Source organism: Muscardinus avellanarius (assembly GCF_963383645.1).
Source record: "Muscardinus avellanarius genome assembly, chromosome: 18".
In the NCBI taxonomy this organism is placed as follows: Eukaryota; Metazoa; Chordata; class Mammalia; order Rodentia; family Gliridae; genus Muscardinus; species Muscardinus avellanarius.
In genome coordinates, this window is record NC_137804.1 from 554563 (window position 1) to 573809 (window position 19247).

At 43.1% G+C, this 19247-nt stretch overlaps 1 protein-coding gene across 3 annotated transcripts in view; it reads left to right on the top strand.

The window, feature by feature from the left end:
• Positions 1 to 848: 848 nt before the first annotated feature.
• Positions 849 to 19247, top strand: part of PDCD6IP (programmed cell death 6 interacting protein) — a gene marked incomplete at both ends in the record, with an annotated part of 50282 nt that continues 31883 nt past the window's right edge. For all 3 annotated transcript variants that reach the window (XM_080714906.1, XM_080714907.1, XM_080714908.1), the window contains 3 exons: positions 849 to 1057; positions 12342 to 12396; positions 14112 to 14181. In XM_080714906.1, coding sequence (XP_080571032.1) covers positions 849 to 1057; positions 12342 to 12396; positions 14112 to 14181 — 334 coding nt within the window. The remainder of the gene's footprint in view (positions 1058 to 12341; positions 12397 to 14111; positions 14182 to 19247) is intronic.

Consider the following 19247-nt stretch of genomic DNA (forward strand, 5'->3'; position numbering starts at 1 on the left):
ATTATTATAATTTTTTAAATTTTGAAATAGGGACTTACTAAACTGCTGAGGGGCTCACTAAGTTGCAGAGGCGGGTCTCGAACCTGTGATCCTCCTGCATCTCAAGTACTGGGATTACAGGCTTGTGCCACCATGCCCAGATTCGTTGCCTCTTTTAAAGTTAAGCACCTTCTCGAACTGCAAGTATCTTTTTTCATTCACATTTTTCAGAGAAAGCTTTATTTTTAAAAAATCACTTAAAACATAAAATTATTGTTTAAATCAGGTCTTCCAAGTAATCTAATATTCGAAATCCCAAGCACCCCCCCCCTTTTTTTTTAATCTCAAGATACCTCATTTACCCGTGTGTCCTTACCTGACCACAAAATGCACACAGGCAGGGACCCTGCCCACCAGGCGCCCCGTGCACCGTGCTCCCAGAAGCTGTGCACAGCCGACCATCTACAGTAACTGAGGACCAGAGCTCACCATAACCCCGGGGCTGCCAGGTCTGGGGCAGGTCGCTGCATCCTCGCGCAGGTGAACGTGTATCAGTTACTCTTCACCGGAACCTTACTGGAGAGGAGAAAGAGAGAGAGATCTTCCCACCGCAAGGCGTCCAGCCCACCCATCCCGGGAGGCCGGCGCAAGGGGACAGCCGAGGCAGCGGGGCTGCGCGTCAGGAGCCCGGGGCTGCGCGCGACCACGTGACCGCGCGCCGCAGTGCGCCTGCGCGGGGCTCCCGGAAGTGGCCGGACCCGGAGCGCAAGGGGAGCGCACGTCCGCCCGCCGCCGGTGCCGCGGCGCCTCGGCCCTCGTCGGTCCCCGCCGGCCTTCTTTTTTTTTTTTCCTTTTCCGGCCTGCTCATCATGGCGACGTTCATCTCCATGCAGCTGAAGAAGACCTCGGAGGTGGACCTGGCCAAGCCGCTGGTGAAGTTCATCCAGCAGACGTACCCGAGCGGCGGCGAGGAGCAGGCCCAGTACTGCCGCGCGGCCGAGGAGCTCAGCAAGCTGCGCCGGGCCGCGCTCGGCCGCCCGCTCGACAAGCACGAGGGCGCGCTGGAGACGCTGCTCAGGTGGGCGCGGCCCCTGCCCGCTCCGGCCTCGGCCCCTGCCCGCTCCGGCCTCGGCCCCTGCCCGCTCCGGCCTGGGCCTGCGGCCGCCCGCCCCGCCCGCCCCGCCGGCCGCGAGTGTAGGTGTGGTCTGCATTCTTTCCCGGTGAGCCCGGCTGGCCCGCCGGCCCGCCCTCGCTCCCAGCCCGTCCTAGGTCTCCCGGGGCAGGGGACCGGCGGCCGCGTCCCGGTTTCATCTGTCACCCTGGCTCCTCAACTAGTTTTTACTTTTTTGGCTTTCAGGATGAAAACTTCCTTCTCCCTCCCAATTCATCGCCCTCTTCCCCCCCCCCCCTCCTGTAGCTGTCATAAGACTTTTCTTGGTCGGAATCAAGATTTCATAATAGTAGTTGCTTGAGGGAAGTTGGGGGAATCGAGACACTGGACCCATGTCTGTCTGTCCGGATCCTCTTAAAATTCAGAGTCAGTCCAGCGACGGGTGGAGAGTTCTAAGTGTGGAACTATGGTTACTGGAAATAAAACTTGAAGGATGGGTTGCTCAAAGCAGTTTGCTTACAAGCAGCTTACAAACAGGCATGCACCTAATGGGATAAGTTGATTTTAGCAAATGCTTATTGGGCTCATTTTGTATTTAATGGGGGTTCTTTTTGTGTCCCTGAACAATTAACCTTGACAGAATATTTTTGTGGCGTTTTATGATCTCATTTCCTATGTGTAATAAATACTCGTTTCATAGAAGAAACAGTTGTATTAGGGTGCAGGTAGCAGAAACTCAGGTTAAACTAGCTTAAGCTAAAAAAAGACTTACTCTGGTGACTGAAAGTTTAGGGAGGTTTCTTCCATAGCTTTAGATATCACTGGAAAGCCGGGCGTGGTGGCGCACTCTTGTGATCCCCGCGCTTGGGAGGCAGAGACAGGAGGATCACGCAGGTTCGAAGCCAGCCGCGTGCACTGGCTTAGAAGATCCTGTTTCCAAATAAAAAATGTAAAAATAGGTCTGGGAGTGTAGCCCGGAGGTAGAAGGGCTTCCGGGAACCCCAGTACCACCAAAAAAAAAAAAAAAAAAAAAAAAAAAAGATATCACTGGAGATCATGTCTCCGTGATGCTTCCTTCTTAGGAGAGCTTTGTTCATTCATCAAGAGAGATACCATGGACTCATATAATTATGATGATCTGTGGGTATACTTTCTTATTAGCTCTGGTGAAAGTCTCTGGAGGCCTCTAATTTGGTTTGTTTGCACCCAGTTATGATGGTGGGAAATAGGCTAATTTAATATGACTTTTGTCTGGGTCACTAGAGAAATGCGCCAATTTGCTGAGTTTTGTCTACATCAGCTGGTTTTTTCTGTCCTCCATGGATCGAAGCAATATTGGATTGGACAGAGGAAAGGTTGGTTCCCTAAAGGAAGAGATAGTGAATAAATCACCCAGAGATAATGGCGTCCTTGCTCTCAGTTTTAGAACTAGAACTGTTGGACTATAAGGATCACTTGGTTTGATGCTGGTTGGTTCTGGGATTACAAGCGAGCGCCACGCCGGGCTGAACCTGTCACCTTTTTATAATCCTAGCATAGTCATTCAGGAAATATGAAGATTTTTTTTCACCTTTTGCTCCTTTAGTAGGGTTAGAGTGAGCAAATAAATATAAAACTATATAATAAACATGTAAACCATTTACCAGTGCTTGATGCCCCTAACATTTTTTCTGAGTGAATTGCCCGCAGAGTTGAGGGTTTGGGATCCTGAAGGTTTCTTTTTCTTTCTTTCTTTTTTTTGTGTGAGTCTGGGGATGGAACCCAGGGGCATTCGACCTCCGAGCTACACCCCCTGCCCTATATTTTCTTCTTTATTTTGAAACCGGGTCTCACTGAGTTGCAGAGGGTCTCACTAAGTAGCTGAGGCTGTCGGCGAACCACAATCCTCCTGTCTCAGCCTCCCGAATGCTGGGATTACCAGCTGCGCCACCACGCCCGGCCTGAAGGTTTCTTTCAAACATTTTTCAACCGTACCCTCTCTTGTCAGCTTCTGGTCAACTCCTGTCTTTACAAGTGCCTCATGCTTTTTTTGTGTGTGCGCGGTGCAGGGGATGGACCCCAGGGGCATTCTACCTTTGACTTCCACCCCCAGTTCAATTTCTTATTCCTTATTTTGAAACACAGTCTCACTAAATTGTGGAGGGCCTCGCTAAGCAGCCGAGGCTGGCCGTGATCCTGCTATCCTCCTGTCTCAGCCTCCCAAGTACTGGGGTTACAAGCGTGCGCCCCACGCCTGGCTTTAGAGGTACCTCACGCTTCTTAATGCAGATCCTTTGGTTTCTAACTCTCTTGGCTTTCTTTGAGTTTAGACAGATCTCAGCTTTTCCCAGTCTTTCATTGCTTTTTCATCTGTTTGGAAACTTTGTTTGAGGCCCTTTATGCTGCTGTGCCCGGTCCCATTCTCTCTGTGCTTGTACATTGATGCCTTTTGTTTTGTTTTGGTGCTGGAGATTAAACCAGGGGCCTTGCACCTTTACCACCCAGCCACACCTCCAGCCTGTATTCATTTTTTTAAGTGGGGTTTTGGAGGAAGCAAGCGAAGGTGTCTTCCGATGTCTTTGTTCACCTGGAAGAGGCGGGCATTTGACTTTTCAGCTCTCCACAGTGGCTGTATCAGTTCATATTTCCATCAGCAGGTATACACGTTTTTCTGTTCCTCCACACGTTGCCACATTCACTAAGTTACTGTGCTTTGCTGAACTGATGGCTGAGATGGTACTTGTTTTAGTGTGCATTGACCTTAGTTTGCCGAGTATTGAACATTTTATGTTTCCTGGTTCTTTAGTTTCTTTTTCTATGACTTGTTATTTTCTTTTGCCCATTCCCTACCTGACTGTTTGTTTTTTCTTACTGATTTGTAGGAGTTATTTACATTTTCTGGGAATTTATCTTTTTTCCCCTGGTATGTTCTAAAAATCTTTCGATCCATTTCTTGTTTGTGTTTTAATGTTTACTACTAAACTTTGTATTATGGTATATTTTTAAAAATAATTTAAAAATAATTTTAATTATATATATATATTTCTTTTTTCTTTTGGTGGTACTGGGGATGGAACCCAGGGGCCTAATCTTACTCTGGGCTACACTCCCAGACCTATTTTATATTTTATTTGGAAACAGGGTCTCTTAAACCAGCTGAGGCTGGCTTCAAACCTGCATTATTCTCCTTTCTCAGCCTCCCAAGTGCGGGAATTACAAGCGTGTGCCACCATGCCTGGTGTTATATTTTTTCTTTTTAATATATTTTTATTGGTGCATTGTAGTCAAACATCTTAATGGAATAAAAAACTTGTGGAGATATACATGCATACATCACCCAATTAACCTTTATCCAATCCCCATCCCATTCCCTCCCTCCCCATGCTTGATTTAGTGATTGATATGTTTGCTTAAATATATTTATTATATGTTTTAAAGAGTTTCCATCTTACCCCCTCCAATCCCCTCAGATAGGTCACCTTAATTGCTCCTCTATAGGGCCTCTTCAACTAGAGTTCCTCCTATTACCCATTTCTTCCTAGTTTTTGCATATTAGGGAAAGCATCTGATTTCTTATTTCTTTGTGACATTTCCCTGTAAATGCCATAATTTTGTTCTCCTTTATGGCTGGGTAAAATTCCATTGTGTACACATCCCATAGTTTTGTAATGCACTCATCTCTTGATGAACATCTTGGCTGGTTCCATAGTTTGGGAATGATGAATTGTGCATCTATGGACATAGGTACTAATGCATTGGTTTGGTAGTTTGGTTTTCATTTTTGTGGGTAGATACTCATAGGTGGTATTGCTGGGTCATATGGTAAGTTCGTTTTCATTCCTCTGAGGATTTCCATGCTGTTTTTCAAAGTGGTTGCATTAATTTGCAATCCTGCCAATAATGTTTTAGAGTTTCTGCTTCTCCACATCTGATCCATTCCAGTTTATCTCTTCCTTGGAACTCCTACTTTTATTTTCCACACTATTTCCTATTTGCTGAAATCATGACAGCCAGAAGGTGAGCGACTTTGATGAGATGATCCACTCACACCCAAATTTTTAATAGAGGTCACTTGGATCTGGAGATCTGCTGAGAGATGGGGTGAGACAGTGGCAGCTTCAAGTGCTTCCTGACTACACAATTGCAGGGACCCGCTGGCCCTTTGCTGTGCAACAGGCCCTGGTCCCAGCCTTGTCACTCAGCAGGCTCGGATCCCAGCCTCGCAGGTCCCAGCACCGGCCTTGCTGCATGGCAGGCTCCAATCCCGGCCTTGCAGGCCCGGGCAATGGCCTCGTTGCTCTACAGGCTCCAATCCCTGATTTTTCCTCTTTTTCTACCCTTTTATATTGAATGGCCTTCCATCTTTTCTTTTTTAATATAGTAAGGATATTTAATTTGGGACTATATATATTTTTTGTGTGCATTGGCTGCGTCCTCCTGACACTTATATATGATATTTATATTGATATTTCATAGCTTGCAGTTTTTTTTTTTTTTTTTGGTTTGGTATGGGATTGAACTCAGGAACATTTTACCTTGAAGCTATACCCCCAGCTTTTTATTTTGAAAAAGGGTCTCTAAGTTGTTGAGGATCTCACTAAGTTGTGATCCCCCTGTCTCAGCCTTCCAAGTACTGGGATTATAGGCATATACCAAACATGAATATTTTCTAGATTGGGAAAGAAAATATTATCGTTCCATTATACTTCACAGCTCTTGCTCAAATTCTGATTCTTGGGTCGGGTGTAAAGATACTGAGATGATAATATACTAAGGACATTGCTTTAATTTCTTAATCAAGTACTTATGTAGAGCTTCTGAACCACGGTGCAGGAGACAGTGCACAGGACATAAAGATGTATTATGTTTGGTTCCTGGTCTTGAGGAATATCTGCAGTTGCCATACCTTAGTTTGGGCCTATAATTTTATTCTGGATAGATGAATAAACATGAAAATTTAAAGGAAGATTTAAAATCTGATGTGTTTCTCTTTGTTTTGAAGTTTCCGATGTAAATAACAGCTTATTAGGCCTATCATCATTCTGTATAATCATTTATACACAAAATTTTTATATACACAAAAAATTTAAGTCTGTATAGCTGACTTTTGGGTGGGATTTGTCTGAGGTCCTGAGTGCTTGACTGGTTGCTTTCTCCCATACTCTGCTGCAGCAGTCCTTCGTTAGGATGTTTCATGTGACACATGGGGTGAAGAAAGAAGGCTGATAGCAAGGTTCAGGAAGGACCTGTGAACGTTGGCTCGTAACGCTGGCCCAGTTCCTCTTGTTTCTCCTACTAGTTCCTGGTTTAAAGTCCATAGCCCTAAATACATATTTGAGATATACAGTGTTATAGAAACTTGCTGTGGAGTATTTTTCTGGTTAATGTAAATTGGTTGTTCTTAATCCTTGTATCTTTCTCTTAAAAACTTTCTAAGAAGTAGAACTTCTGGTAGGAATTTATCCTGTACCTGTCTTTGTTATTTTCAAAGAAATGGATTCATTGCTTAGTTTTTTTTCCCCTATAAGATTTTAATTTATCTTTTTGCAGGCCTGCCCATGCTAAGCATGTACTCTGCCAGTGAGCCACACTCTATGCCTTTCCCATGAGATTTTAAAATTAAGCTAATATATATATAGTATATGTATACATGTGTATATTTTGTGTATATGTGTGTGTGAACCCAGGGTTGTCTACCTCTGAGTTACATCCCCAGCCCTATTTTATTTTATATTTTGAAACAAGGTCTCCCTAAGTTAACCATGTACTAGCCTTGAAGGTGCTATCCTCCTGTGTCAGTCTCCCAGGTACTGAGATTATACCTGTGTTGTACTGCAAACAGCTCTAAGCTATTATGTATTTGCTTTAAAGTGACTGAGTTTTATAAATTAGTAGAGAACATATAAAACCACTTCTATATTGTTACAAAATAATAACTTATAGCTACTTTGTTACCTACATACTTTGTGTTTAGACACTGTTTTAAACATTTTATGTACTGTATCATTTGTTACTCACACAGAAGGGTGTATTACCCTTACAGTAGCTTGAAGGCTTTAGAGAGATTGAAAAACTTGCACAGGGTTATCAGATTTGAAAGCCCGAGTTCTGCCTACTGTGTAATCTTTTCAGTATGTTTAGGATTTTAAATTTAAAATAAATGATTGAAAATGTACTCATTTCTAAATTAAAGTCTGTTAAAATACAATCCTTAGCATTATTTCCTACAACACTCCCTCCCCCCCTTTTTTTTCCAGCACTTGCAGTCTTCCAGCCTCAGACTCCCAGATGACCAGGACTGTAGTCTAGTGCTGGCCCCGAAGCTGCCGCCCCGAGGCTGCCCCGTGTACTTCTGTTTCAGCCTCCATTACCTAAGATAGCTGTTTACCTTGAGGATTCCATCTTGTAGTGTCTAATCATCTGACTATAGAATATAAAAGCAGTGTTCTTTGACTTAGTGCAAGTTCTGTGAGTTAACCTGAAGAAAATGGGTATAAAAATGTAGTACATTCTGTTTGGTCTTTCTTTTCCTGTCCAGTTTGTGGCGCAGGTAACATTGTTTCCTATTCTTCCTTGCTTGCTTCTTACTCATAGTAGTGGTCAGCAGAATGAGGCCCGTCCAGCTGCCCGTCTTGGTTTGGCAGTGGGCACCGCACAGTGAGTTAGTGCTCTGGGCTTTGGCGGCTCGCTGCGCCCGCGCTGGGTCCCGCACCCTGCTTCCAGTGCTGGCCTGTGGGCTGGCCACTGCTGCCTAGACGCCCTCGTGCCGCGTCCATCTCGTGCCGCGTCCATCTCGTGCCGCGTCCATCTCGGCGCTCCAAGACAGTGACTGTGCCAGACGGTAGAGTCTCAGTCCCTGAGTTGGCAGCTCAACACGCTACCTTGTTCTTTCCAGCTCTGTCGCCCTGTTGAAAGGTCTGGGCTCTCCCGGAGGAGAGAAGGGTGTGCTGAAGTGTGGGCTTCACTGGGACAGACAGTGAGCTGACCGTGCTGGCCACTCTTTTCTACGGTTGCTTTCCAACAGACTGGGCACTTTTCCTTCAGAGAATGTCTCCTGCTGATGGCAGTTGGACAGCTAAGGACTTCCTGTGCTCAGCAGATGGGGTGGCCCACCCAGGAAAAAGGGCTGCACGGGAGCCTTAGCAGGTGCTGTACGCCTTCCTGACTTGCCTCTTCCCGGCGAAGCCTGGGGCCCTTTCAGAGCCGGCTCGGGCTTTAGCTCTGTTGGCCGGGGTGGGCATGCCGTCCTTCCTCTGGTGCCTTGCTCGCTTGGCCGTGCTGTGCCCCGCTGTGGGCTTGTCCTTTGGTAGGTTCTTGTTCATTCTCAAAACAGAAAGTCATGGTTTTTATTTTTTCAGAGGTAGGAAGGACAGTTGCTGTTTTAAAGACTCTGCATTTTACTGATTCACTTTGTTTGGGGGCTAGCAACAAAACCGGGCAAACAGACCAGTATCTGCATGGTAGAATTTAGCATTCTTCCAAGAGAAAAAATAACGAGCATAATCCACAAGTAACATTGTGAGCTGTGATGAAGTCAGGAAGGAATGTCCAGGGGGCGCTGGTTACAGCGGGCTTGTGAGGTTGGTGACTTGCGCCGCCCTGGTCTGCGCGTCTCCCTGGATGCTGCAGGAGCTCCCTGTCTGACGTCTTCCCTCTGCCCTCGAGCCCTGCAGCTGGGTTCTGGAAGCCATGGTGACTCGTGAAAGTCGATTTGGTCTTGTTCTCCTTCCAGACCTTCTGCTAGCTCAGCTTCTACTGCAAATGGGAAAGATGCCCGCCAGGCATAGTTGCTCCTGCGACCGTCTCCACGCTCTCCTCCTCTGCTGGCTGTGCGAGCTTGCTGGCCTCTTGGCCTGTCCTCCCAGTGTCTTGGCATCCGCTCCTCTCAGTTACCTTCTGCTTACCTTCTGACTCGCTCCATTGCGTCCTTCAGGCATTCTCTACTCAGGCTGTTTTAAAAATATTTTAAAAAGTTATGTAGTTACCCGGACATAGTAGTATATGCCTGTCATCTTGGTACTTGGGGTTCCAGGACAGCCTAGCAACTTCTTGAGGCTCTGTTTAAAAAAAAAAAAAAATTAAGCCAGGCTTGGTTATACAGGCTTATAATCTCAGTACTTGGGAGGCTGAGACATGAGGATCGAGGTTCGTGGACAGTCTTGGTTGCTTAGTGAGGCCCTCTGCAACTCCGTGAGACCTTGTTTCAAAATTAAGAATAAAGAAATAGGGCTGGGGATGGAACCCTATTTTTAGGACTTGGGGATGTAGCTCAGTGGTAAAGCACTTCTGGGTTCAACCCCAACTACTGCCAAAAACAGAAAAAAGGTACAGTGCTAAGTGCTATGGAAAAACTAAAGATGTAAGAGGGATAAAGGGTATTATGGATGGGGTAAGACGTTTGCTGGTCTATGTAAGAGTCATTTGATCACAGAACTTTTTTTTGAGGGGTGCTATGGATTGAACCCAAGGGTAATCTACCTCTGAGCTACACCTCTAGCACTTTGTTTTGTTTTGCAACCCAGGGGCATTCTACCTCTCAGCTATACCCCAGCCCTATTTTTTATTATTTTGAAAGAGTCTCACTAAGTTTCTGAGGGCCTCACTAAGTAGCTGAGGCTGGCGGTGAACCTGTGATTCTCCTGTTTCATCCTTCTCAGTACTAGGATTACGAGCGTGCACCACCACAACTGGCTCATGCATATATTTTAAACTTATTCATCTTGTTTGTCTTCATTGAGAGTCACAAAAGCACCGAATTTTAAGTGTTTGCTTACTGCTGAATTCCTGTGTCCCGGAACTGTGTTTGGTACGTAGCATCCTCCCAGTATGCATTTGTTGAATGAATGGTGAAGAAAGGCTTCCCTGAAGTCACGCCAGCCCAGACGAGAACGTGGGAAATGGTGAGGGGAGATGTTCTCAGGTCAGGGGAAGGACAGGTGAAGCCTGGGGCAGGAGAGTGCAATCCATTGCCTGTGTGTTTAGAGGGCTCCTGAGAGGGCCCAAGAGCTGGTGATGGTCAGCTGACATGACACCTTGGCAGAGTTTTTCAGTGTGACTTCAAATATAATGGGATTCGGTTAAAGGGTTTCGGTACTTAATATTTCAAAGTTTATTTCCTAAATACGAGGATAGGCTCCGTGTAACATTAACTCTTTGACAGTTTTCAAGATTAGGACATTGGCATTGGTTTGATACTACCGTTTAATACACAGAATTTGTTTCAATCTTGCTAATTTCCTCTGTGATGTTGTTTGTGGGTCCCGGATCTGGCCTATCGCCGTGTGTCTTTAGTCTCTTTCCATCTGGAGCAGTTCCTTAGCTTTGTCTTCTGTGACCTTTAGGAGGAGTCCAGGCTAGTTGCTGTGTGGAATGCCCCTCTGTAAGGTTTTGCCTTATATTTCCCTGTGATTTCTGCATAGGCATAGCAGTGAATTGATGCCATGTTTTCTTATTTTTCCTTTAGTACTGGGGGCTAAAACCAGGGGTGTTCTACCTCTGAGCTGCTTCCTACCCCATTCCTTTTTAATTTTTAGTTTGAGGCAGGGTCTTGCGAAGTTTCTGAGGCTGGCCTCCCAAGTGCTGAGACCACAGGTGTGCTGTTTGTGGTGGTGTTACTCTTTCTCACTTGGCTGAGATGGTGTTTGTCAGGTTTCTTGACCATACAGTTAATGAATATGTTGTACTTAATTACTACAGATTTTGTACAGAGATGAATTGAGGCTCTTTGGTACCTATTTCCTATCAAACTTTCATTATTTTTAGCATCACTGATAAATATTACCAGAATCTGATATTATACCACTCTGACCAGTCTTAAATGGTGACTTTTCTAACTCTATCATTTCTTCTAGTTCTAAGTTGCCATTGTACAAGAGAGTAGCGCTCTCTTCTCTATTCACTTATTTACTTCAGAATGGTGTTCTTATTTTCTTCAGTGGATTATGATCTGTTACTATTACTTATTTAAATTATTTTATACATAACTAGTGGGAGCCCCTTAAAGTTGTCTTTTTTTTTTTTAAACATATTCCTCATCATTTTGTGATTACTTCATCACCTTCTGGCACATCAGGACATTTTGTTTTATGTTTTATTTTATTTTATTTTATTTTGTGCTTCTAGGGCTTTCTACCTACATGCTACATTCCCAGACCCATTTTGTTTTTTATTTGAAAACATTGTTTCACCAAGTTGCCAAGAGCCTCACTAATTTGCTGAGGCTGGCTTTTAACCTGTGGTCCTCCTGTGCCAGCCTCTCAAGTCAGGGTATTGCAAGTGAGCCAGCACACGCAGCTCCATCAGGATATTTTAGACCTGAGTCTTGAGTTTTGTGGTCTTGGTCTTGGATCGGGCCGTCTCTCTCAGAACTTGGGCCCCTTTTAGAGGACACAGTCTATCTGGGCACAAGGTGTGCTCCCTGCTGTTGCGGGTATAATTGCTTCCAGGCCTTTGGAGTAAGAACATTTAGAAAATACATGCTAGACACTTACCCTGCTTTTGTTTCTCAGCTCTACTAAGAAATCATAGTTGATAACTGTCTGGTGCTGCGTATGAGCTTTAAAAAAGCTCAGTGTTTTCATTACATTTATTTATTTATTTATTTATTTATTTATTTATTTATTTATTTATTTATTTATTTTTGGTGGTACTGGGGTTCCTGGAAACCCTTCTACCTCCGGGCTACACTCCCAGACCTATTTTTACATTTTTATTTGGAAACAGGGTCTCCTAAGCCAGGCGCGCTGCTGGCTTCGAACCTGCGTGATCCTCCTGTCTCTGCCTCCCAAGCACGGGGATGACAAGCATGCGCCACCACGCCCGACCTCATTACGTATACTTAGCTCTAGTATACTTAGCTCATATACTTAGCTCTTGACTTACACATTAAAAGACCATCCATCGCCGGGCGTGGTGGCGCACACTTGTTATCCCCGTGCTTGGGAGGCGGAGACTGGAGGATCACGCTGGTTCGGAGCCAGCCTTGCTGGCTTAAGAGACCCTGTTTCCACATTAAAAAAAGTTAAAAAATAGGTCTGGGAGTGTAGCCCGTGGGAGTGTGGCCCGGAGGTAGAAGGGCTTCCAGGAACCCCAGTACCACCAAAAAAAAAAAAAAAAAAAAAAAAAAAAAAAAATCCATTAGCTTTAAAATAGCTGATTGAATTAGATTGGTGGGTCACTTCATGAATAGTTGTTGTATACACATACCAGTTGTATTTATATAAATGTGTGTTACCGTCAGCTCTGCTAATTATCAATTTGCTCTGCTTTTTAGATATTATGATCAAATTTGCTCCATTGAACCAAAATTCCCCTTTTCTGAAAATCAGGTAAGTCATTAATTTTGACTTGAATTTGTATAGTAATGGCAGATTCCCCATTTCCATCCATTCATGGTATTTTGAAAATTAAGATCAGTAATATTGTTTTATTTGTTTAGGCATTTTTTTTATAAGTTAGTATCAAGCTGGGCATGGTGGTGCATACTTGTAATCCCAGTATTTGGGAGGCTGAGTGAGACAGGAGGATCGTGGTTTGTGGACAGCCTCAGCTACTTAGGGAGGCCCTTTGCAACTCAGTGAGACCTTGTTTCAAAATAAAGAATAAAAAAAGGGCTGGGGGTGTAGCTCAGAGGTAGAATGACCCCTGGGTTCCATCCCCAGTACCCCCCCCCCCAAACAACGATAATGTCACATAACTTAGAAGTGTTTAGGTTTGTCTGATATGAATGCATGTTCTTGAAGAATTTCCTGGACTTCTACTTATGTAATTCCTCCAGGCATTTCTGTGGCTCACATATAACATTGGACTCTGTTTTATATCAATAGAAGATTTATGTATTGATTGATTAATAAAATCTGCTATGTCCAATCTCTTGACTGTTAAAGAATTAAGAAGGAAACTATATAATTCAGGAAGTATTAGTCTCAGTGCTTTAAAAATTATTGGCCCAAATTACATTTGCATTTAACTGTAAGCACGCCAACTTCATTTTCTCTTAAAGGCTAGCTGTAGAAAATGTTGATAATTTCTCATAGTTTTATTTGGGAGACTTGATAAATGTTTTAAACTGTAGTACTTCTAAATTTTAAGATAGTATAAGAAAAGCACTTTTTTTTGTGGTACTGGGATTCCTGGAAGCCCTTCTACCTCCGGGCTACACTCACAGACATATTTTATACTTTTTATTTGGAAACAGGGTCTCTTAAGCCAGCGCGGCTGGCTTCGAACCTGCGCGATCCTCCTGTCTCTGCCTCCCAAGCTCCGGGATTACAAGCGTGCGCCACTACGCCTGACGCTAAGAAACGCACTATAAATATTCCTATACTATTGTTTTTACAGGTGAAATAATCAGATGTTGAGATTTGCTTTAAAATATTCCATGAAGAAAAGTGTGTGGATGGGTGGTGGTAGGGAGTAGATGGGCCAGAGAAAACAAAAGGCTGAAACTGCTGAGGAGTGTATGGGAGTTCATTATTGTCATTTCTGTTTTTGTGTGTGTTTGAAAATTTCTTTAGTGGAGTTAATTTTTATTGGGTCGTAATACATAATTTAAATGAAACGAGGTGTAGCTTCAGTTTCACAAAGTGAATCTCCTGGTACAACTGCTATTTAGATAAAAAAAATCCTCTCATCCCTCCCCCCAAGAAACTGTTCTCTTCCTTCCTTAATAGTTGTTTTTAATTTTATCTCATAGAAAACCTGTTATCTCTATTGCCTTTGCTTATCTTTGCTTATTTGATGACATTTATTAAGTGCTTGTTCTGTTTAACCATATGTGTGTGTTTGTAAGATGTGTGCGATGGTATTTGTGATTACCGATCCAGAATGTCATTTTGAAGTATTCTAGTGCTAGTATTTTACTCTTTCTTAAAAAAAAAAAAAAAAAAAAATGTGGTCCAGAGAAGGAATTGGCTGAGGCTAGAGGAGATGTTTTATTTGAGTTTCTGTCCTGTTCTTCACTGTGGATTCTTCTTCAGAAGAGATTTAGTGTTTAATGAGATCCAAGATGGTAAGATAACTTTCCTTTTTCCTTTCTACCCAGATCTGCTTGACTTTTACGTGGAAGGATGCTTTTGATAAAGGCTCACTTTTTGGAGGATCTGTAAAATTAGGTATGTAATTTTTAATAAAAATGGTAGAAAACTTGGCCTAACCACTTGTTTTAGGCCTAATGACTATGTTAAATACTAAAATATTTTACATCTTTTTTTTTTTTTTCAAGGTGGTACCCAGGGGCTTTCTAGCTCCGGGTTATACTCCCAGACCTATTTTATACTTTATTTGGAAACAGGGTCTCACTAAGTTGCTGAGCGCCTCACTAAGTAGCTGAGGCTGGCTTTGAACCTGTGCAATCCTCCTGTCTCAGCCTCCCAAATCCTGGGATTCCAAGTGTGCGTCAACATGCCCGGCTCTTGTTTTCTTTCTTTCTTTCTTTTTTTTTTTTTTTTTGGTGGTACTGGGGTTCCTGGAAGCCCTTCTACCTCCAGGCTACACTCCCAGACCTATTTTTTACATTTTCATTTTGGAAACAGGGTCTCCTAAACCAGCGCGCGCGGCTGGCTTCGAACCTGCGCGATCCTCCTGTCTCTGCCTCCCAAGCGCGGGGATTACAAGTGTGCGCCACCACGCCCGGCTTGTTTTCTTTTTTAACTTCAAAATTTTTATGCAATTTAAAAATATTTGTAGTGGGCCTGTGCCTTGCCAGGCAGTGTCCTAGGCGAGGTGTTCTTTCTGTGCCTTCAGTTCCTCCCCTGTGGAGTGGGTACTGCTTTTCATCTCATTGGTCTCGATCTCTGTGAATTCAGAGTGAACACTTACAGAGTCCTCAGAGCAGTGCTCAGGCTCTAGTGAGTGGTGGTGAGTAATATTAGTAGAACTTTTTTGGGGAGTAATGGGGATTAAACCCAGGGATATTCTACCTCTTAGCTTATTTTTTTTTTAAAGGGGTTCTTTTTTTTGGAACCGGGGATCGAACCCAGAGCATCATACTTGCAAAGCAGGTGCTTTGCCACTGAGCTACATCCCAGCCCGGGATAGTCTACCTCTGAGCAATACCCCTAGCCTGACTTTTTATTCTTTATTTTGAAGCAGGGCCTCACTAAGTAGCTGAGGCTGGCCACTAACCTGTGATCCTTCTGTCTTAGCCTCCCAAGTACTGGGATGACAGCATGTTGGTGCACGCCTGGCTTATAACTTTAATATAACATATAATGTATGATATATACATATGCTGTATATATGTTTATATACATCTATATAGGATACATCATAGTATGAGATGTGGTAAATACTAATACCTCCTGTGATATATTGATTACATGCTAAGAATCATATATATCATGTGTTACATACTTGTATAAGGTATATAAAGTATAGGGTATATAAAGGCATGTACTTTATATATGTGAGGAAATTGAAATATATAGTATATATAATATACAATACATATTAATGAAATAGTCATTGTTGTTATGACTTGAAATCATACGTTGAATTGGGGGTTATTAAGGGCAATAATATTAAAAAGTAGATTATGAAGATTGTAACCATTGTCCTTCTGAGCTTGTACTTTCCCATTTTATACATAAATGTTCCCTCACTCTGCTTAGGCACTGTGGAGGGTCTTTGCATGTATTATCTTACAGAAGTCCCCGATCGCCCAGTGAGGAGAGGCACTATTTTTGCCTTGAGCAAACTGGCTTAGAACGATTGTCGTTCTGAGGTCATATGGGTAGGATTTAATGAAGCCAAGGAAAGAATGGAGAATTTCTGGATTTCAGAGAAGAGACCGGTTGGGATACTGGTCAGAAGTCTCGAGGGTAGACAGTGTGGCGCGTGCGGGTCCGCGGAGCAGGGTGAACTTGGGAGCCATTACAGCAGTGAGACTGACTGTGCGGAGGAGGGAAGGGTTAACTGGAACACCTGTTGGTATACATTCCTTTCAGTTTTTTATGCTACATCTGGTGGCATTAAGTAAGGGATTTTAAAACTCAGAAGAGATATAGTTTTGGGAATACTTGTCATTAGGTAATTATAGATTTGTGTCCTCTGACAGATAATAGAAAAGTGTGAAAAGCCAGTCAGGGGAATGAAGAGATCCTGGGATGAGGTCGAGGAAAAGCTTTCAGACCTTGGAAGGACCAGGATAGAGTAGAGACATGGAAGCGGAGGCCAGAGCACGAATGGAGAGGAGGGGTTAATCAAGGCGTTTCTAGTAGCAGCAATTAAAAATTAAATGTCCTAGCCGGGCGTGGTGGCGCACACTTGTCATCCCCGCGCTTGGGAGGCAGAGACAGGAGGATCGCGCAGGTTCGAAGCCAGCCGCGCGCGCTGGTTTAGGAGACCCTGTTTCCAAATAAAAATGGAAAAATAGGTCTGGGAGTGTAGCCCGGAGGTAGAAGGGCTTCCAGGAACCCCAGTACCACCAAAAAAAAAAAAAAAAATGTCCTTTAGTCATTTCTTGTTACCCATTTTTTAGAATGTTGTGCAGTTTTAGAAGACTAAGACTGACGGGATAAATATGTACTTGTTGATATATAAAGGCGTAGGCATGGAACATGGACTGAAAGCCTGGTAAAGACCAGCGCAAGTGCATTGAGCCCCTGTGCGTCCTGATGTGGTTCCCTAGAGCACCCTCGTAGCGAACCCAGTGTGGTTCCTGCTCACTGGCATGTGCGTCCCAGGAACCCACACATGCTGCAGCGTCCACCTTATGAAAGGTGGTATGTGAGCACATATGTACATGCTTGTGGAAATACTCCAAGATGAACTGTGATTACTTCTGGAGGTGGGATATTGGGTGATCTTAAACTTAATTCTTTTTATTGTTTTTTTTTTAACACAACTGTTTGAACATTAGAAAACTACATTTATAACCATATTACTCATTTTGAAAAATGTAGAAAAGAGATAAAATGAGAAACAAGATTATAGTTGAATATTAAGAAAAAATGCTCTTCAAAGAAAGGAGAGCTGATTTTTTTTTTTTTTTTTTTTTTTTTTTGTGGTGCTGGGATGAAATCCAGAGGCCTTCTACCTCCAGGCCATACTCCCAGATTCTATTTTATTTGGAAACTGGGTCTCACTAAGTTGCGGAGAGCCTCACTAAGTAGTGGACATTGGCTTCAAACCTGTGCGATCCCCGTCTCAGCCTCCCAAGTACTGGAATTACAAGTGTGTGCCACCATACCCGATGAGAGCTGAATATTGATGTAAAAAAAATCCCAGGTTTAAATTCAGATAGGAGAAATAAAGAAAAAAAAGATACAGTTTAATTGTAGGAACAGAAATTTTCTCACAAAATTTCTCAAGACATGAGAAATTGTTGAAATAAAAGGGACTATGACTTGGGATAATGTTTATGAGAAATGTAATGGGCCTGACATACATGGCTGATATTTAATAGTTTATTTTTATGTCTTAATTAGAATATATTTAATTTTCTTGAAGCCTATTGACTTTTCTATCCTATGTAGACCAATTTTTTTTTTAATTCGGATCATGACTTTCTTATATTACCTTTTTTTGTAGTATTGGGGACGGAACCCAGGGGCATTCAACCTTTGAGCCATACTTCCAGCCTTATTTTATTTTGAAACAGGGTCTCACTAAGTTGCACAGAGCCTCAAGAGGTTGCTGAGGCTGGTCTCAAACCTGCAGTCCTCCTATCACAGGCTCCCAAGTATTGAGATTACAGGTGTCCACCACTGCACTCAGCTGCTTTGTTTTCTTTTCAAAGCGGGTTTAATTGTATTCTATCACCATCCACATTCTGTGCTTTTCAGTATAATTCCAAGATTTTCCAGAGCGATGTTTCTCTCAAGGGGGAGTCCCCTTTCCTCAAGAGCCTGCCTTGGGTTTCTGTTGCCTCTAAAGCTGCTGCCTACCTATTTCCATGTACTGTTACTACTTTTCTAGGCTAATGCCAGTGTTTTTTGTGTATTTTATCTTCCTCTTTGCTTGAATACATTCTTCAGTAGCTTTCTAAGAAAAGGGAAACTTTTGAATCTCTCCTGTTAAAACATGTCTGTTTTATGAATTTGGTTTGAAACTGTGGCACCCAGATGCTGAGGGAAAATGAATCATCCCTGACCATGTTGCACTTCTTTGCCGACATCCTAGTTACTCATCAGCGGTCCTATTCGTTCCGTCCCAGCCGTCTCCCGCTCCTGAGCCGCTGTCACCTCTTGGGCTTCCGGCAGCCGTTCTGCCAGGCTCCGGTCTCATGGTCTTTTCTCCAGTGTGGGCTGTGAGAGTGTGGGGAACCTCCCACTTCCCACCTCACTCAGGGCAAAAGCTAACGGCACAAGTTGGCGCTTGTGTTTATGACTTGTGTGCTCTGTTTGCCAATTTCTCTCTTTCCTTTCCAGCATATTGGCTATAATATATATTTGACAAATTAATTAAAAGTAAAATTATTATATTTATTTAGAACTTGAAGGCTTTATTCTCTTGCCTTTTAGAATCCAGAGTTACTGATGAAATCTGTTTTTTTTCTTTTTCTTTCTTTTTTTGGTACTGTGGATTGTACTCAGGGGCTTTTTATCCCTGAACTATACCTCCAGCCCTTTTTATTTTTTGTTTTGAGAGAAGTTTTTGCTAAGTTACCCAGGCTCTACTTGAACCTGCAATCCTCCTGCAGTCTCTTAAGTATTGGGATTATAGGTGTGTACCACTGTACCTGGCTTAGAAGATACTATTTCAGAGATCATAATTAGCATACTTAAAGAGATCCAAAGATCCATAGAACAAGAATAGGATGTTAATTTTTAGAACTGGTGAATAAGAAAAAGTGCCTAGGAATTAAAAAAACTTGATCACTAAATTTTTTCAAAAGTAGTGTTAGAAAGTAATATCTAGGCAGCTTCCTGGAAAGAATATAAAGTCAAAGAAGTTAAAAATGAAAGAATTAGTCAGGCGTGGTGGTGCACGCTTGTAACCCCCACGCTTGGGAAGCGGAGACAGGAGGATTGTGCAGGTTCGAAGCCAGCTGCACTCACTGGCTTAAGAGACCCTGTTTCCAAATAAAAATAAAAAATAGGTCTGGGAGTGTAGCCCAGAAGTAGAAGGGCTTCCAGGAACCCCAGTACCACCAAAAAAAAAAAAAAAAAAAAAAAAAAAATTATGAGTGAAAAACTCAGAACAGCTAACATCCAACTAGTCAAGTATTCCAAAGAGA